This window comes from Cynocephalus volans, chromosome 11 (genome assembly GCF_027409185.1).
Source record: "Cynocephalus volans isolate mCynVol1 chromosome 11, mCynVol1.pri, whole genome shotgun sequence".
In the NCBI taxonomy this organism is placed as follows: Eukaryota; Metazoa; Chordata; class Mammalia; order Dermoptera; family Cynocephalidae; genus Cynocephalus; species Cynocephalus volans.
Window position 1 is genome coordinate 65,203,293 of NC_084470.1, and position 20,744 is coordinate 65,224,036.

General features: G+C 41.1%; 1 protein-coding gene across 1 annotated transcript in view; it reads right to left on the bottom strand.

The window, feature by feature from the left end:
- The window catches only part of ERC2 (ELKS/RAB6-interacting/CAST family member 2), a 799,084-nt gene that overhangs the window by 94,097 nt on the left and 684,243 nt on the right, over nt 1-20,744 (bottom strand). Inside the window, exon 16 of the mRNA XM_063113405.1 lies at nt 7,008-7,155. Coding sequence (XP_062969475.1) covers nt 7,008-7,155 — 148 coding nt within the window. The remainder of the gene's footprint in view (nt 1-7,007; nt 7,156-20,744) is intronic.

Sequence of the window (20,744 nt, forward strand, 5' to 3'; positions counted from 1 at the left end):
AAATCTTTGAGAGCAAACTGAATAGATTCTCTGAGTGTTTGGGCTGAGGCATCCGCTGCCTAAGGTAAGGAATGTTTCCAGGCTAAGAAGCAGACTAGTGTCCTGCCCAATTACTTGGACATTAAGTCTGTTTTCAGTAACACCAAGCAGTTCAGGTTTTGCCTCCGTGAGAACGACCTGCCCTCTGCCTGCCGAGGAAGGATCTGAATATTTCTTTTTTAAATAGGGGGTTCTCTAGAACATACTGCAAAGACACTTTGCATTGAAGTCAAAGATAAATAGAGATATGGCTAGATTCTACCAGTGGGACACAAACAGCTTAACCCAAACTGAGTCTGCTGTAAAAACCAATGCATTTGCATTTCAGCAATTCAATCTGGAGCAAGTCTGTGATGCATTACAATGCTGGGATCAAATCAAGCTTTTCTGGAACTCATCCAAACATAACAGGAGGCTATGGGAACCCTGCTGCATGGAGTTCCTCCACTGCTGTTTAATTGTGCTCACCTTCTGAACCATAAAGAGTAATTAAAAGTTTTCTGCGTACAATGCAATGGAAGAGAAGTATAAATGGAAAGCACAACCATGTGGCATCAAGTAGAGGGGGAAAGAAATGCCCAGTTGACAACCCTATTCAGGTGCTTCTGTTTTCCCTGACAGGGTGCATCTGTCTCTGCTGGGATCCAATTTTGACTAGGATCTCATCCTTACAAGTGGCTCTCCTGAACACATTCCAGGGAGCCTTCATTTTCTCCTGTTCTTAGTCACATCTGTTTGGCTAATTCTTAAAGACTGTTCTGTGGCTCAGACAGTAAAGGGCAGGGAGATCTACCCAAATAGATTACACTGTGCAAAACCTGGTACAGCCTCTAGAATGTTTACCTACAAATAGGACTTTTTTTTCCCCCCGAACTCTGGTGGAAACAGAGAGAACCAGTGGATTAGTCTCCTGGTCTTATCGCCTTCCTGTTTCCACACACTGACCTCCATGTTTCTTGGTGGCCAAAAGCAATGCCCAAAACTGGTAGGAAAGGGAAAAGGAAACCAAATACAATTTATCTCTGGTCTCAAAAATAATCTGACTGGTTCTGAGAAATAAGCTGGTTCTAATTTTAACTAAACAATAGTGTCTGGCCCTCATTTTTAAAAGGCATTTTCATCAAGGATGTGCATATTACTACTTCAGCACACTGGGAGCACTGGGAATAAGGCTTGGGGGTAAGTTTAGCTTTCTTCAAAAACCCTTTAGCATCAGGCAAATTCAATGATTTCAGAATTAATTATTTTAATGTGAGTCCTTTCTTCAAGGGTTAGGAAAAGAGTTGGGGGGACTGGATCCAAGATACCAAAAAAAGGAAAGATGGTAATTTTCAGTAATACTTTTTAGAAATGGTATCCTTAGAGAAAGAACAAAATCAAAGCTTAACTCATTCCTGGTTGAGACCCTCTCCCTAAACTATACAAATCTGGAAGCCAGATTATTTTTTAAAAAGAAGTGGAGTAAAAGTGTCAGAGGTGTGTGCTTGTGAAAGAAATGGAAATGGGAAGAATACAAAAGCTGTGTAGACTTAGACGTCTACTCCACCAAACTATGATTAACCCTTTATCTTTTTTAATGCAATAAGTAACAGAAAGTTAATGTGTACTGTCTTACTTTCATACCATGCTCAGCCTAGGACCAACCTGAATGTCAGCACTGAAGAGCATCGTAAAGATTCTTTCGTTGTTAAGCATACTTGCAATTTCTGAACTCATTTCATATCACCTCTAGCTTTCTTGACAGATGTTTAACAGGAACTAATGTATTTTTAGGTGAATTGATTTATGAGATACTCAGAAGTTTTCATGGATGGAATGGAGGGGTTACCTTCATAACAACAGGAAATCTCTGGCACATCTGGGAACTCAGTGGCATTTGATTCAAGAAGAACCCAAGAAATTGGAGGGGATTTAAACCAGAATAAGGTCAAGACATTCAGAGGAAAGGCTCAAAATAGCATGATCTCAAATAGTTCAAGCATGGGAAAGTGCCTCTGTAAAGTGCCTTATAACGTGGCAAGAAAACCATGTCGTGGTCATCAATTGGCAAACAGGCTTCATCTCTCGCACCAACTCCTACAGATTGGTAGCAACTGCCTGGAACATTGGGGTGACAATTATGAGGCTAAGTTGTATCTAAAGGAAATAAGGGTCATGATGGATCAACGATGACTCTTTTCTTAAGAAGCAGCCCTAGTCATTCATTCACTTACTCATACACTCATCAAATATTTGCTGAATGCCTACTATACGTTAGCAATTATGCTAGGCCTGGCAATAAATGGTGAGCAAAAACTTATAGTTATAAGGCTATATTCACAGTCGTCATGGAGCTCATAAACTAGCAGGGCAGATAGTTTTTACTCAAAGCATCACAAAAACAAATGCAAAATTGCATCTGTTACAAGTGCTATAAGATACACATACATGTGCTATGAAGTGCCAAGTTGGAGGATTCGATCAAACTGAGAAAGTCCCAGTAGGCTTCCCTGAAGAAGTGATGTTGGACTGAGATTGAATGGATGAGTAGGCATTAACAAGGTGGAGAGAAGAAGGAAAAATGTTCCACGCAGAGGGAACGGCATGTGCAAGGCGGAAGGAAAGCACAACGGTTTGAGAGTGTTTTTATCCTATACCTAGGGGAGCCAGGGAAGGGTTTTCAGCAGTAAGGGCTGGAAGGTGATGAGTATAACATGAGATTTATGCTTAGAAAAGATTGTTTCTGCCCCCTGATGTCTGAGAATGGCTGGCCTGGCCTGGACTGTCCTGGAGGCCAGCTGCACTTCTCCCAGGCACAGCCAACACCCTGAGCAGGCCAAAGGCATAGTAGTGGACACTACTGTCTGCCTGCATGTCTCCTTACAGTAAGGAGGATATGGGATTTGGACTATGATGATGTGTTGTTGAGACTACCAGAAAGCCAGAGAGAGCATTTTGTCAAAGGACCCTGCTCCCACACTATTTGAAAATCTCATCAGGTGTGACAAGCAAATTCTGACATGAGTACTTCTTTGTAGCTCCAATGGAAGTAGCAATCCATTGTAAAAATGCAAGCTAAGCCCTTGGGATTCCTCAGAGGCCACAGCTAGGGGATGCAGAAAGTGGGCTCACTAGGACAGCCTTAAACAGGGCAGTCAAGAGTGGTGCCAGAGGGAGCCCCCCATTCTGAGGCTGGATGGCTAACATATTCTGCTTCCTAAGTGCAGAGCATTTCTGCCTCAGAATATACCACTCTTAGCAGATCATGCACAAGAGTCCTACACACCACTCTTAGCAGATCATGCACAAGAGTCCTATACAACCTGCTTCACCCTGTTACTGCTCTGACAATTCATCTCCCCACCATCTGCACAGAAAACTGAGCAGGCCGGACCTGTAGCCTTCCCCTCCCATTGGCCTGGCCCCTGAAAGAACTCTGCTCTTCCAAACCAGCCATACAGGTGACGGCAACTGAGGTCTGGGACTCATCCACATGGGCTGCATTCACAGACCAAGCACATTTAATAAGTGCTATGGGCCTCTTCAGCACAGGCTAGGAGCTAGGGTTCAGAGTTCCTGATATGTCTGTTCACTACTCCACAAGTGCTTGGGCTTTAGGGAAGGAGGACCAGGAAGGCTTAGGTGCCTACATTTATCTGCTCTTTCTGTCACAGTTCAATGATGTGTTTGTTCTTAACGAGCTGTAACTCCCAGCTGTGTGCAAAACAGTGACAATGAAATCAAAATTAAACTACCTCTGAGGGTTGGTGGTGATAATATTAATTAGAAGTAGTAGTAGTAATAGTAGCAGCTGCTCACATATATATATAGCACCTATTTTGTGCCAGTCATGTGCAAAGCACTTTGTATACATTACACCTCACAATAAGTCTTTGAATTAGGTTGTTAGCCCAATTTACATAAGAAGAAACTGAAGTCCAGCGAGGTTTAGTATTTTGCCCGTGATCAGTCAGCTAACAAGTGGTAGAAACAGCCTAAGCAGTTCAACTTTGGATGCCATCTGTAAAATCCACCTGTGATTGTTTGGCAAAGGATCTCTTCAACCATCATAGTACATCCGACTATGGAGCCTGAGCAAGGTACCCAACCACTTGGATCTTTGGCTCCTTCTTTCTAAGACCATCAACACTTGAGTTTTCTTGGGAGTTGATGAGTTAATGTATGTAAAGCCCTTAGGCCCATGCGTTGCACATGCTAAGAGCTCAAAAGTGTTAGTAACTGCTGTTGATTTGATTAAATAACCAGAACCCATTCTTTGTGAATGGCTGGAGAACATTCTTAAATGTGTTTTTTTTTTTTTTTTTTTGGCATCTACTTCTGCGACGATAAGGGGACCGACCTTACAATTTCTGGGAATACTCTTCTACTAGTGACCCTGAATTCCTTCCTGAACCTGGTGGGGTATGTGTGGAGTCAGGTAGACTGCAAAGCCTGAGCCCTATAGTTTCCAAGCTGGGTGTCTTTGGCTGGTTATTCCACACTTTGAGTCTCAGTTACAATCCTTAGATAATCCTGCACCCACTTGCAGAGCTGCTGTAAAGAATGTGAGGCAGGATCCCTTAGGGACACTGGCCGAGAGACACTGGATATAAAAGCTACCACAGAGTACACACCCAATAAAAGGAGGTTGCTTTTTTACAAGTAAAGTAACCATTGTTCTTAGAATCATTATTATTTGCAATAAGGATACTTAAATTCGCGTGACTTTGAGTAGGGTATGAGGAAGGAATTCAAACCTAAATCACCAAGGAGCCCCTCCTCCTTCTTCACTGCCCCTTTCTCCACTACAGCCCTTCTGCAGACCCTGCCTTAGCTCAGGCAGGAGCCTAACTCTGCACCGCTGGGGTTTCCCAAATGTGCCCCATGATACCTAAAACCGAGCCTGTCGCAAAGAATGAAGGCTTTGTGCAGTTTCCCAGGAGCAAATTGAAGGGTTACACTCAATCCTTCCTGGATTCTAGGAGTGCATTTTCATGACGCTGAGAAAGAAAAAAGCAGCTATAAAAATTCCATACTGGAAAAAGTAGAGGGAGATATGGGGAGCAAAGTATCTAAGAGGCAGAAAGAAAAAATCCACTATGCCTGGTAGAAAGGCCTCTAGCAGCCTTGACTTTACAGTTCCCCCAGGCCATTTCAGAAGAGCTGACCTGCAGTGAGTCCACCAAGTGGACTAAAAATAATAATAAATGAAATAATAAGTAAATAATGAAAGAAATTACACGGTAAATCATGATATAATGCTACCATCTGTGGTCTCAGACTTTGTGGCCACCGAGTACTGAAAATCCCCAAAAGAGATGAAAGTGACCTTCATGTACCCCCTCCCCCCTTGGTTGGTGTGAGTGTCTCCTTAGCTGCTGACTGACCTGAGACCTTGGGATCATGTATGCATCGTAGCTGGACTCGTGGTACTTGGCCGTAATATCTGGGCTGTAGCCAGCATCACAAGTGCATGGTATATTCGAGCTCGGGGGCTGTTTCTTAGGTCTATAAACCTGTGGGAGAAAGCTACAACGGTTAGGTGCAGGAGAGGAGGGCGCAAAGCGCGCAGGGAAGGAATGGGGGAAAGGAAAGAAGCAGGCTCATCTCAACTTTCTGTGGCTAAGTGGGTGGAAAACCCAGTGTAGAAGATGTGCAGCCCCAAAGAGGTCAATTGGAAGCAGTTCCTGATCCCCAGGACCAGCCCTAGCGAGGCATGCCGCTCTATGGAATGACCCCAATGTCTGGCAGTGACTGGGACCTTCTCTCTGCAAGGAGAGAGTGTCCGGGCGTAGTGGTGTTCTCTCTCTCAGCAAGGCAGCCCCATGAGAAATGGACTCTGGTTTAGGGCTAAAGGATGCCTTTTCCTTCCTGAGGAGGGAAAGAAAGGATTGGCCCCATTACAAGGCAAGGAGGCTCATTCCTTTGGACTTCCCTTCCACTCACCCTGAACACTGTGCTTAGCACAGATCACCCCGGCACACTAGAGCCTACAGAGCCAGTCCCAGGGGCTGAAATCGATGTGGACACATTCTGCATGGTAACTATGTGGCATTTCCAGAGCTTCAGAGCCACATGTGGCCCTCGCTAAGATGTGGCAGCCACCTTGGGAGGTCACAGACTGTTGAGCTCAGTGGGTTTCATAATGAACTAGAACCTGAGTGAGTATCTTTAACTATTGCTTACAAAAGTCCCTAAATCATTATGGAAGAGAAATGACACCTAAAGATTTCAGGGATGATTTTCTTCCTATATGCTTCAGGTGCCATTATTTTCATTTAAGCCACTTCCAGAAAACCCAACAGAATGCAAAGAACTTTCTGCATAAGTTAGGACTATGCCCCTTCTTCCATTTCCCTCAAAACTAAGACAGTGGCCTAGAGAGGAGGAAACACAGGATAATGGGGCAAGTGGATAGTAAAAATAACTAGACTGAATGAATAATGGCTGGGGAGTTCTTCAAGCATAATCTGGCGGGGCTAGGGGCTGGGAGATGTTCCTGGGCTGAAAAGTCCTGGAGGAAATAGTTGAAGAACCAAAGTTGAAAGTACAGAGAGAAAGAAACCTAAAGAACTGGATGAGGGGAGTTATCTACGGGGGCCAGAAAGTAAGCAAGACAGAAGGTAACACGTTCAGCAGGAAAAAAGGTACCCAGAACTTAATTAGGAGCTTCTAGGATTTAATTAGAAGTCATACAACATCCACTGGAAGGAAGAGAGCTGAGAACTGTTTCTGGAAAGATGAGGCTAATATAAAAGGAAGGGAAACAGCGCTGGTTGCAAAACACACAAGCCCAGCCAAATGCACATAAGCATGGAAAAGCAGTAAAGTGGTGTTCCAGCAACAACTCAGAATTATTTCACTCCTACCTGGTTTTAGCCGATTGAACCCGCAGGATGGACATGGAAAAATAAAGAGTGGCTAAACCCAGAGAAAGCACCCAAGGCCCCAAACCCAGCAAAACACACCTTTCATGCAGGAGGCCCCACCTGCTGCTTTAACTGATGAACTAGTCGGTCTTTTTCCCGCTTGAGGGCCATGACTTCTTCCTGCGTCTTTTTCTTTTTGGAGGCAGACAATTCCAGCAAGGCAATATTTGCATCTTTTTCACTGATTGCTGCAAGTAGTGCTTCCTGTCTGGTAAAATAAAGATTATTGTGATCATTTTTATAAAGTGAAAAACAAAAACAAAAACAATCACCATTTATAGTTGAAATGAGCCACAGGGTACTGTCTCAATGGGAAGGATAATAGATAATGCTTAAGACATACTACTTTGTTGACTCTCAGAATGGACAAAGTAGTTTGGGTTAGAATCCCTGAGACCTGCATGCTGTGTCCTCTGAGAAAAGTATCTTTCAAAGGCTTCTTAGATACAACTGCATTTTAGAAATCAGACGAGACCATCTGAGCATTCATTTCTAAGTCACTTTCATTCATCCATCCATCCATCCATCCATCCATCCATCCATCCATCCATTTGCCAGGTAAGATTCTAGGTACTCCGAAACGACCCAGCAAAACTGGGCAGCAATTTCAATATCGAGAATTCCTTTTTTCATGCAAGATTTTCCTTTAAAGGCAGGCAGAGATATATACTTTTCCCTTTTCCCTTTTTAATTTATTTAGTGATGCTCCCCTGCGATTCCACCAAAAACCATTCCTTCTTTAGCCTTCCTTATGTCAGTAATTACACCACCATTCATTAAGTAGCCCAAACCCTAGACCTGGAAGTATCCTCAATTCTTTTCCTTCCCCCTGCACCGTAAGCCAATCCATCAACAACTTCAGTTGATTTTACTTGAAAGTACGCCCCTTATCTAAACTCATACACCGCTATCAAACTTCTCTGAACCACCAGCATCACTCATGTGGACCACTGCAGAAGGCTTACTCTACCTGGGGAAAAGAGTAAAGTCTTTAAAAACTCTTCTTTTAAACCCAGATTCCACCATTCTGTTGTGTGAAAAATCTATTGCACCACCCATTAGACTTGAAATCCAGACCCTTTACTGAAGCTTGCAGTGGGTTACACCAACTGGCTCTGGCTACCTCTCTGAGGTCATCTGTCCTGCTTCTCCTTCCTCGATCATTAGGATGCAGGACATTTTGTTCCAGCTTGCTTTTCGTCTCCTTGGAAATGTTACCCTTGTTCTTACCTCATAGGCTTTGCCTTTGACAGTCCTTTGCCTCACAGAGCTCCTCATCCTGCAGGTCTCAGCCCAAATGTACCCTCCACAGAGAAGCCCCCTCCAGCTACTCCCACTAACAGTGTCTCCCTACCTTTCACCTTGTGTCTAAGTCAGCGGTCTGCCTCCTTACTCTGTTTAATTATTTTCACAGCAGTCTTCACCATTTCAAAGGATATTAGATATTTATTATTTGTTTGATTTCTAGACGACCTCCATGAACCTGGGGCCTCATCTGTCCTGTGCACCACCAATTCTCCAGCTTCTAGAAGGGCCCTGAGCACACAGTGGGTGCTCAGAAATGTTGGGAATAGATAAATTCACCGTTATTTTTCACAAACTTTTAGAGATACTGCTGGCCACCTCTTCCTCTCATTTTTTTTTTTTTAATTAGAAAGCTTTGCCTCCTACTTAATCTATGATCATTGCTTATTCAGAAAAGTTTTAAAGTTGTCTCTTCCCATCCTGACAGTCTAATTTTATGGCCGTATGTGTCACACATTTTAGCCTGGAATTTTCTGGGATGATTTTTGAGTAGGAAATGGCTCTGCTGGATATGTTTCATTGAGTCCTCTTTTCCACTGAGGAGGTCCTGTCTCTACCATTAGTGTCACTTCTGAAATGTTCTAGATACTTTAGAAGACCCTACAGCCCCAAGGAAGTCTCCACATTAGGTACTTTCCTTCCACACTCGTCCCAGGACCAAAACCTGGTCGTGATCCTGTTTTGCCTTTCTTTAATCCCCATCACCAGGCCAGGCCCCCACCAGATGTCTGGACAAAATGGTCATTATTTGGAGATTGGATTTTTTCCCCTTTTCATGGCAGGGATTTATATGGACTTTTCTGCGCCCCACTAACGCCAGGCAGTAGGAGCTTCTGTCTGAGGCTCAGGCAGACATGTGAGCAGCAGAACATGTCAGGAAATCTCTCCCCTTTCTAGAAGAAAACCAGTGCAGGCTGGACTACCAGAAACAGCATTAATATCCAGCATCACAGAGTCTGTGTCCTTCTGGATAACAGCCCAAGACAACAGACATGCTTGCCACTCACAGCCAGTGCATATTTATACAGAAGGCCAAGCTGAAGAGACTGTACGGACTTCAAATCAGGGAGAACCTGTTTGCTACCTATTCCAAACTTAGCTACAACACGCAAGGTGGCTGCAATATTTTATCCCCTTTGCCCCAAACTGAAATGTCTAAGTGAAGCTTTTTTAATGGAAACAACCTAAAAGACCAATATTGGGAAAACTGGGGATGGTGGTAAGTTGTGCTACATCCCTGCTCTTTATAGCTATATGCAGCCATTTAAAATGCTGATTAAAAAAATCTTACTGGCATGTGAAACAATTATGCTTGATGAGAAATAATTCTCCATGAGTCTTTCATATTTCTGTACGTTTTATAAGAAAAGACACTATTTTCTTTACGGACAGTCTTTCAAGGATGTTTGTACAGTGAGTAGGTTTGAGAGATAGAGGTTGTATCTCCCTTTGGATCAAAGGGTTGACATGCTTACTGCCCTAGATAATAGTCTCCTTCTGGAGCAAAGGGCAGGCATGTTACTGCCCATTATAAAATATTCAGGTTCCCTAATCTTAGGGTTGCTCTCCTGTAATGCAACCAACAGCATGTACATATTCATCTGGTCCATCTGCGTGGCCTCCGTGGGACTTGGAGCAAGTGGACACAAATATATTAATGCTGCCTTCTGTGCTGTGAGCAATAAAATCCTTTGTCTATGGTTCAGAAATCTCTTGTCATCTGTCTGCGTCCATGAAACTGAGGCAGGCTAACCTGCTAGCATGACAGTAGGGAAAGTCTCAAATCCTTGACAGTGCTTGACATGCCAGTGTTTATCCAATAAGATACCCAACACCACATACCACTATATTGGGGGGGAAAAAAAACTGGAAGGAAATACACCAAAATGCTAATAGTTGTCATTTCACAGTGGTGAAATGGATGGGGTCATTTTTACTTTTTCTCTGTTTATACTGTTCTGCATCATTCCTTCCCCCCACAAAATATTATAAGAGTAGACATTTAAAAAATTTAAGTGAAGCTTTTCAGTCACCAAGTAAACTGCAGGTACATGCTTCAAAAGCTGAGCAGATGTGAAATTTGCTCACTTCCCACTCGGGTTATTTATGTTCTCTCAGTCTCTATGCACAGATAGGTGAACGTATACGTATTTTCACATGCACAAAATGTCTGGCACAATCTACATCATCTCCTACTTGAAAAACTGCAGTAAAATCCTAACTAGGCTACCTGTGTCTACTTTTGGTCCCCATTAACCCATTTTTCTCTTCCAGGTCAAAATTTGGTATTATATAGGTTTAGTAACTGTTAAAAGTCATCGTCTACCCAAAGAATGATCATTCTAAACTCCCTTTCCCCTATGATTCTATAATGTAAGCTTTTAAGCATTTAACACTTATTTCTCCTCTTATAATACCATCAAAAGTCCCAATATATTAATTTCTAATTCTCACTTGACTGTCAGAGAATAACAACTATCAATTTCTAATTCTCTACAGATGTTACCACAAAATCCAGCTCCAAATCAAATTGTTTTTAATTATTAAAGCTCAAAATACATTTAAAATAATTTTTATAAAAGTACACTTAAAGCTACCATCAACATTAATATTCATACCAAATAATTCATTTTGTTCTTCACAACATGTTCCTTACTATATTTTTTGTTTTGTTTTGCTTTTGGCTAACATATTTGTTTCATAAATACTGGCATCATACAATCATAGAACTCTAACTAAAATAAGTATAACAAAGATTATATACATTTTGAAACCCTCATTTAAATATTGGCCATAAACTAGTAATGATTTCCCTAAAATATCTTGATTTCGAGATCCATGTTTAATAATTCTATTCTATTTAAATCAAAGAGTAATTAGTAGAAGAAACTAACGTATATAAAACTAGAAAAATATGAACATTTCATGCTCTAGGACTTTGGAAAGGTGTTCTGAATATGTTAAAATTATATCTGGCCATTACCTATTTGTACACGGACATCAGGCTAAGCAAACCCTTAATTCTAGGCTAAGATCCATTACATTTGTTTTTCTAAGCAACAGCCTTTATGAACTGAATAAAAATTACTCTTTATTAATATGATACACTTTAGCTATTAATTTAAATCACTGCGAGCTAATTCTGCACAGTTATAGGTTTTCACTATCCCTGTTTTAAAGGCCAGGTGTTTTTGAGGATGGGGAATACAAAACACAATTTTATAAAGATTAACTTCATTTTGCCAGTCCTACATCAAATTCTACACTTTTACAATTCCCATGAGCCAATTTTCTGATACAATGACATAAAGCATCTAATGACAAATACTTCACTGAAAACACATGGAGGCCTGTTTTGAGAAAATGGCAAACATTGGAATTGATGAGGAAGCTTAAATTAAATATTCCTGCTTTTTTTTTTTCCTGCGGAGAATTTTGACTCAGCCACTTAGAAACTGGGAAAACTGAAATATTTGCAGTTCTAGTGCACCATTTTTAAAAAAAGGTTCAAGTGTAAAGAGTATACCAGTGACAAGACACTTGGATTTAAACTGGAAACACAAAGAAAAATCCTTATTATTTTCCCCAATAAATGTATCACCTAGTTCCAAGGCCAGACTTACATTGCTTCAGAAATTGTTACTGTCCCATCAACCTGAAGAAAGTTCCCATAAGCCTGAAATCACTTTCAGCACTAAATCTATCCTTTTTGCTTATTCACAGACAACATGAAAACTACATATACACCCATCCTTAGACAGTTAGTGGGGTTAAGTATATACCAATGGCTTGCAAAATTATCTTCAGAACACTGCCCTACTCAAGTATACAATTACTATGGTGATCTGTCTATGCCCCAAAATTTAGCTTAAAATATGAAAAGGAAGCCCAAATATGCTAGGAGGGGAGATAAGATAATGCAAAGAGAAATAAATCTGTAAGAGTCTGCTGAATGCCAAGCTAAGAAAGTGGACCATAGACAGCATTTTATCAAAGTGCAGCCTAAACAAACGTCAAGGGGAATAATTTCTTTAACAAATATGGGCAACAATGAAGGAAAAAAGAGGGTAATTCTGTGCCCTCTCATGCATTTAGTCAGGGTTAACAATGGATAAAAATACATGCAAGAACACATTTAATAACCCTAAACTGTCATTCAGTTTGTAGGAGGTAGTCAAGATACAGCTAATAAAACACCAAAAAAAATGGTTTTAGCCACCCTGAAAAAAAAATCCTCCATGGAATAAAACAAAAGAGGACTGAAGGGCATCTCCTGTCAAGATAAATGCCTTCCTTTGAATGTCGCCTATGGCTAGCCCTCACAGAGAGGTCCAGGATCCTCTCATGGTAGTACATTGCTATGTCACTTATCACAGTCAATTTAAAAGGGAGCTTTCTAAACATTTCTATTTCACTCCCCGTTGCTGTCATTCTATTAATGATGTTTTGAGCTCCAAGAGAGGATCTAAAATTAATTTTAGGAGTTGCAAACGAGGCAGGCCCAATTAGAAATTGTTATAAATTGCATTGAGGGAGAAGCATTAGCACATTTTTTTCTTGTGGGCTCTTGTTTTAGTTAGCTGACCCATCTTTAGGAACACATTCAATTACAAAAGCAGATGCTTAAAAAAATGCATTCCATTAAGAAATGTTTGGATAATGACATATAAGGGAGAACCTACATTATGTATGGTACTCAGCCGTAGGCAGTCATGTTCTAATCATACTGTGGGAAAAAAAAAAAATTCCGCTCAATCAACTTTTCCTGGTTAATTACTGTTTTCTTTCCCTCATGACCCTGAATCTTCAACCGTAAGTTCAGTAGGAGGTGACTTAAGACAGACGGTGACGAAAGATCCTGTTCAAAACAGCCTCTCTCTCACCCCTGGGGTGAGGGTGGGGTAGAGGTTTGCTGTGATCAACCCTGGAGATAGATGTGTATTTGCCAAAATGTTAAGAGCTGGATTTTCAAATGGCATCTTGAGAAAGAAAAGGTCTTTGATATTGATTAATATCAGCCCTACCACCAGCAGAATGTATGGTACATGCAGAAGGGTCCACACAGAGAGCGAAGCAGCTCACATGAGGTGGGGCCCACAGGGCGAGAGATATTTGAACAAGCAAGAGTTTCAGCAAGGACAAAGAACAGACCAGATTCGTAAAGGCCAGGCTTTGGCTGCCCAGACCCAATGCGGTTTGCTCTCTGTCGCCCACCTAAAACTGACCTCAAAAAGTAGTTCACTCCAATTACGAAGAATTTTGTCTTTGAAATCTAATAGCACATGACTGGAATTTCCTAACACAGGGGCCATGGAGTCTTGTGGAAGTCTTTTACTGTATCCTTCAGCTTCTACCCCATTCCTCACTCAGCGCACGACCCAGGAATGCAGCTGGCCCGTCTGTGGGTTCCTCCCAAGGCACCAACATCATGTGCTTCAGGTCACTATGATGGCACCACCTGATCCTGCTACAAGGGGTGCTGGTGAGTCTGAAGCCAGCTGATTTTCCCACATGGAAAAGGTCCAAGGCCAGAGGGGGAGGCATGCCAGGAAGAGCTACTGCCCCACCATCCTAAATCACTCTCTCAATTCCCATCCCTTTGGAGAATGGATAAAAAAGCAACGATGGGAGGGACCACTGTTCACTTTTTGGCAGTGGACATGTGTGAGGCATTACTGATGACTGTGTGCCTGATCCACCAAAAAGGAAAAAGAAAAGAAAATACTTCTTTTGAGCACCTTAGCCTATTATAGCTTTTAAAACTTACCCATGCAAATAAAATATTGCTCAGGTCTTTAAGAGGAGAAGGTATTGATCTTTAGCACCTGAGCTTTGGAATCAAATATAACTGACTTTGAATCTTGGCAATACCTCTTGTTTCTGTGACCCTGGGCAAATTACTTACTGTCTCTAAAACTTAGATTTCCTCATAAATAAACTAAGAAGAATAGTAGAAATTCTCTCTTGGATCATCGTGAGAACTAAATGTGACAATGCACGTACCAGGGAACTTCAAAAAATTTCATGGAAAGATTCATATTATCTTTTAATTCTATTTTCCCACAACTTTTTGAAGTGCTCTCGTAAAGATTTTCGTTAGTCCATGACATGACCACATAATAAATGTTAGCAATCACTTATTATTACATAACATGGACACCCACCAAATTTAAAGATTTGAAAGTTTTGCAGTATTTTCTACCAGGCTCCCTTTGTACTAAATATGTCTTAACATGCTAATGGGTCTCTTACTTTCAAGACAGACTTTCAGAGAAGCCTCTAAAATTGGTTTCTGTTAAGCTGCACATTTGACTTTCATGAGCTGTCATCTGTTTCACAAACAAACTTAAAGAAGAAAACAGATCTTGAGTGTGGAAGAGAGTGTTGACCACAGAAGAGTTGCATCCCAGAAGAGCCAGGCCCGACTTGGTCAATAACTGCTCAATATCATTCCGTCCAAACTGATAGGAAAGGCCACACAGAAGTGGGCAAGATGCGATTTCACACAGTATGAGAAATGGAAACATGCTCTGAAAGGTGACCTTTTAAAAGTCAAGGTCAAGTGCAAAATCTAACCAATGTCAAACAACTTCAAAACAAAAAATTCTTCCATTAAAAAAAAAAAACTTTAAAAAAACTGGTAAATTTGGAAGGCAGGGAGGGTGAGGGAAATGAAGGGACTTCCATGACCTACTGCAACACCTGGTGTCAGAGCGTAATGTTAGATGACGATGATTCGTACCTAGTCTTGATGTTCCCATTCAGGGATGAGAAGGTTTTTCTGGTGGACATTCAACTCTGCCAAGGTAGTTTTCTTTGTGAAATAAACTCAGCAAGCATTCCTGGAAGGCTATTGATGATTGATAATGAGAAAACCAAATACATCTGCACTTCACTGTTGGGCAGAGCTTTGCCCAGTCTCCACCTAAACTAAACCTATTGTCCATGGGTGATCAGTTACTGTCAAGAGACTTGTCTCATCACATTAATTTTTTGGTTGGAAATGAACAACTGATGGAAAACAGTTCACTGACTTCAAGGCTTAGGCCCCAGGGCATGTGAACAATTACTTTTTTCTTCTTGGTAAGTGAGGTGTATATGTATGTATGCACATGTGTATGTATGTAAGTTTCCCTAAAGACAATAAATATTAACTTTCCCTCTACTGTACATTTAAGGCTACTAAGTTTTATTAGTCAGTCTTTGCAAAGAGCAGCAAATTGCCATCCTCTATCTTGAACAAGATATTTTCTTTCTTAATTTGAATATTTTGTGTTAAATCAAACCTCCCTTTGTTTACATGGAATAGAATATTCCCATAGGCTACATTGTAATGAAAAAGAAAACAGATTGTCATGTCTTTGCTGTAAGAGGGATAAGTGCAGAAGGGGGCACATTCCAGAATTTTGTCAGTGCAACATTTGAAGAAAATTGAATTAAGGTTCTGTGGAGTGGATCTTTGTAGACAGAAATACATAAAACTGAGTTTGTGGGGCATGGCTCCTTTGAGAGAGTTTCTATTCATGAGAGGGAAGAAGGCAGTTGTGCTTCTGCACTGGGGAAGGAAACAGAATGGCTTGTCTGTGTGTGCTGTGGGTGACGGTGGGGCCAGGCAAAGAGGAGCAGGAGGGCATGATACCGGCTAGCAGGGAGGGTTAAACAGATCCCACTTGACTCAAAGCTCTTCGCCTTGCTGTGCTTGCCACAGAACTTAACAACAATTCAGGATAACCTAGAGGAGTTTTCCTTTGGGAAGCTGTTGGCTTTTAAACCACCCTCAGAGATGCAGTTCCAAGTCTAAGTGTTTCAACTACTTTGAAAAGTCTGGATTTTAGGTCTGCCATCTTGTGGCCATTGCAATAAATACTGCCCTTTTCCATTTTTTTTCTAAGTAGTTATATCTGTATAATCTTCATTCTAAAAAGGCACCAGAAAGAGTACTCATTTTAAATAAAAGGAACATTAGCCACGGGAGAGCTCCATGATGTGGAGTGAGATAGGACATCTCACATTCTAATCCCTTTTCTGCTGACATTTTTCATTCTTTGATGAAAGTCTAGATTCCAGTGATCATTTATCAAATTATCATTCAATATAGAATTCAGCCTGCTGAGGAGTCAGTTAAGAAGTGATAGGCATGTTTAGATGCCTGGTTTTTGTGTGTGTGTGCTTTTTAAAAGAGGTCTCTTAATGAACACCAAGTTGCTTCCAAATGAATGAAAGTCTCAGAATTTCTGTACTTGCCATAGATTTACTAAGAGAACATTTAAAATAAAATACAATGAAAATCCAAAGGGGACTTCATACTCAAAAACTGGGAGAAAATGCTTTTCTGGAAATAACTTTAAGTCTAAACAGCTGGGATTAGAAATATACACTTTAATACCGTGAAAGAAAGAAGTGAGACCACATTTATCACAGTGCTGTGTTGGGAAGAAACTGCTAAAATGCCACCATGAAACTTCCTAGCAAGTTTTCACCAATGTATCAGCCTTTAAGCTAAAAGGAGGTGCAAGAGCATACTCACTGATCACAAATTAATTTCAGAGCCCAAATTACAGAAGTACAGATCTTCGCATCTGCATGCATATACCTAAAGTACTGCACTGCTAAGCAACTGGTTCAAAAGATAAGCAGAACAAAGAGCTACAAAACTCAGCTAGTGAATCCAGAAATAATGAGAAGTTATATCTATTAGTTACTTGAAATTTCTGGATTCATGAATACAATATGTGGGACACTACCAGAATACTCCTTCTCAGAGGGTGAGGGAACGTGAAACCAGACAGCAGATGCAGAATGAGAGAGTCTGGTAAACTACCTGAAAGCACTACACATCTGGAAAGAATCGTGAGGGAACCAGCCCAAGACACAATGGTATAGAAAGCAGTCTCAGATTTACAGTATGGGTGGCCTTGTGGCTCATGGAAGTGAAATTTCCACCCCGGGAGGAGCGATCACTAGAAGCGGGAACATTTCTGATGTGAAATTATGAAGTCCAACCCAAAGCAACTGAACTGAACATATTCCTCTGAGGTGGCTGTTTACTGGCCACATAAGCAAGAATAAACCAGCCAGATGATCAGAGCCTAGTTCTTCAATTCCTTCAACGCATTCAGCCATATTTACTGTATACTAAGTACCAGGTAGAAATAAACAAACAAGGCAGACACCATCTCTGCCTGCATGGAACTTATAACAAACAGACCCCAGAGACTCTCCACATAGTCGTGAGACCGGCTGACCCTGCAGTGATGCCACAAAACACAAAGAAACACCCTTCTACTTCCATCAGGAGCAAATACCGGATTATCAGCAATACCATGCAAAGGAGATACCCATGTATCCTGTTTACCAATCCAAAGGCTGGGCATAAAAATCCATATGGCATTTCTACCCAAATGTATCAAATACTGGGATAATACATTCAAAAGTTCTCTTTCACCCCATCCTCTTCATTCTGAATGTCCAGTGTAATCCAGCTGTAATCCAGAAGCTCAAAAACATACAAATAAACAGAAATATGAAACCTCATATTCATAGATAGTAGGCTGAATAATATGAAGTTCACTTTTTTGGGGGGCCAGAAAGAATTGAATATTGACAATTTTATATGGTTCAATCTAATGGTTTTCTTTCAAAATAAAAGCAGTACTGGCTTCTTTGCTTGTTTGTTTGTTATACATGTCCATAGATAATTTTAATTCTTTATCACTTCATACCATGCAAGATTTAAAATATGGAGGCAATTCCCTCTCGACAATATCCAACTATTATTCCACATGCACCCAGGACTGACTACTAGAGGCAATTAAGCCAATCTGCAGGAGAGCCTGTAACACAAATCGGAGGTGGGGGGAGGGGGACTGGGAGCCCAGAAAGGTGACGGAACTCAGGCCCCCAGACCTGGAAAACCACTTAGTGAGAAAACATCCTGGTGACCAGACTCCAACCTGACACTGATTACCACTCCCTGTGATACTGATCTGTTGACTGATTGCTTTGAGATCAGATCATCTATCTCCCTGGACAGGCTTGAGGCTGCTCAGTTCTACTGAGCAGCAACTGGGCACCCCCTTTAGATTTGAACTTCAAGTCACGGGACATAAGGCAGGAGTCAAAGATGAATGGGCTGCAGATCTCTTAAGGGGGCTCTCCAAAGTCCTACTGAAGAGGGCTTTGAGAGGACCAACTGAGGGGCACAATAAGAAAGCATCCTTAAGGATAACTGCATACCTATAGGTGGTAGCATAAAAGAACAGTCTAACTAGTGTCTTAATCTCCACCTATACCCAAAGAAAATTTACTATAGACTGCACTAGGTGCTATGAGGGATCAGCAATGAACAAGGTTTCAAACTATTCTGGTAAAGAAAGCAAAAGCATATGAAAGTTTAAATCATAAAATGAAAGATAAATAACAACTGATTAATAACTCCACTGTTAGGATAGAGGATAAATAATTGTTAAAAATTATCATTTTGGTTACTATACGTGTATGCAAGGTATAATTAAAGCACAGTTTCATTTAGTCCTCTCAAAATATCCTTTGAAGAGGAAATTATCCCTATTGTAAAGTTGAGTAAACTGAGGCTGTGAGATTTAAGTAGATTGCCCAAGGTCACACTGCTTTTAAAGGTAGAACTGGAATATGAATCCAACTCTGTGTGACTCCAGAGCCTGAATTCTTGGCCATTTCACAAAACGCTTTGTAAGGAAGAAATGTAGGAAGGAAGAAATGTCCCTTTGGTCTTGGATGACAGGAGCAGGCTTCACAGAAGACAAGGTTGACAGCTGGGTATGAAAGATGGGCAAGATTGGAAGGGATCTGGAAGGAAAAAGGGGGCTTCCAGATAGGTAAGTGTTGGAGGAAAAGCTAAGAGGATGCAGTCATTTAAAATTATTTTTCTCTTGCTTACTTATGCCTATTTCTAGTTGCATAACTTTCAGGGATGTTAGAGTACCACCAAGGAAAAAGTGTGGCCAAATTAAGTAATTCCTAAGTGCCAACCCGAAGACTGGTGTTGGCTAGTGCTGACATCTTCTCACACACACACACACATGCCTGTGCACACATGCACACACATGCATACACACACATGCACCTGTACATGCATGCACACACGTGTGCACGCACACACACATGTACACACATGAGGATACACATATTGTGGGAGTAAGATTGCCAACACCTTTTCTGGGGAATGGCAGTCTTTTATTCTGAAATTCAATAACGTCCTTCCTACTTTTTGGTATTAAAATGCCCTTTTCCCAAATGATGGTGATAGTAGTTAAGACTATTTGAATAGTCTTATTTAATTTAGTAGCTTAATTAGGTTATTAAGCATATGCTGTTTTCCAAATATTTTCTCATATTATTGGTCCATGACCTCCAAAGTCTAGAAAGCACTGACTGATTGCTGAATATTATTATAATTAGGGTGGGTTTTAGGACCGTCAGGGGCATTCCCTATGGTCCTTCTCTGCTCTGCATCAATGGGGGTTTGTCTTTCCCTTTGAAAAGTGCTTGGCATTCCCCTAAATACTGCCAAGACTTCCAAGCTGGCTGTTTTATAAACATCATGTTGAACCCAAATTGTTTTTCCTAAGTACCATTCCTTTGACAACATCTGTTTCAGATATGATATCTTTAGGATATAGGTAGAGAATAATCTCTTTATTTCACAAATAGGCCCCAGCAGCCATGAGCTCCAGGTCCTTCTGGGAGCCCTCCATGACCAGAGAAGGAAAGACAAGCTGAGTTGATCCATGCCAATCCTTAGGAAAATCACAGGTAAAGGTGACCAGAGAGTCCAGTATGAAATATGACACATTTTCCTTCCATTGTCCCTTTTGTTGGATTTTTAATGCAATATGTATATGGATAGAACTTAGGAATGTGGGAATAATCAGTGTCAGGGAAGACTTGGGAGCATGGTAGTTATCCCTTCAACTAGCTGCTAGAGTGAATATAGATGAGCCTTGCTCCAGGGGGACCCTCAGAGTTGAACTAGGACTTATGGATGGAAGTTGCAGGTAGGTAAGGCATCTGATGGTAATTTAGAAATAAGAGGGACTCTGGCTAAGTCAGAGCCGTCAAGCAATGGTATGGGCTGCCTCATTCCCATCTCTAGAGGTATTGGTTCAAACAGCAGAAAGCCATGTTGAGCAATTCCCAGAGAAAGAATTCTAGCAAAGGATGTGTGGTGCAACCAAACACACAGTTTGGTTAGGTTTCTTCAGATAGCAAGCAAAAGAAACTGATTCTGGCTAACTTAGCAAGGGAGAGAAGTATTAAAGGGATACTAGGATAGGTCAAGAAAAAGCTAACAAGTGAGCTTTAGGAAGGTCAGTGAGAAAGTAGCTCCAGGATCCTCAGCAGTAGAAAATTCTAAACCTTTCTTGGGATGACCTACCATTTCTATAACAACTTGGTGACAACTTCCAGACTTAATGGAAAAAGAGTGATGTTTGACCTTCTTGGAAAGAAAAT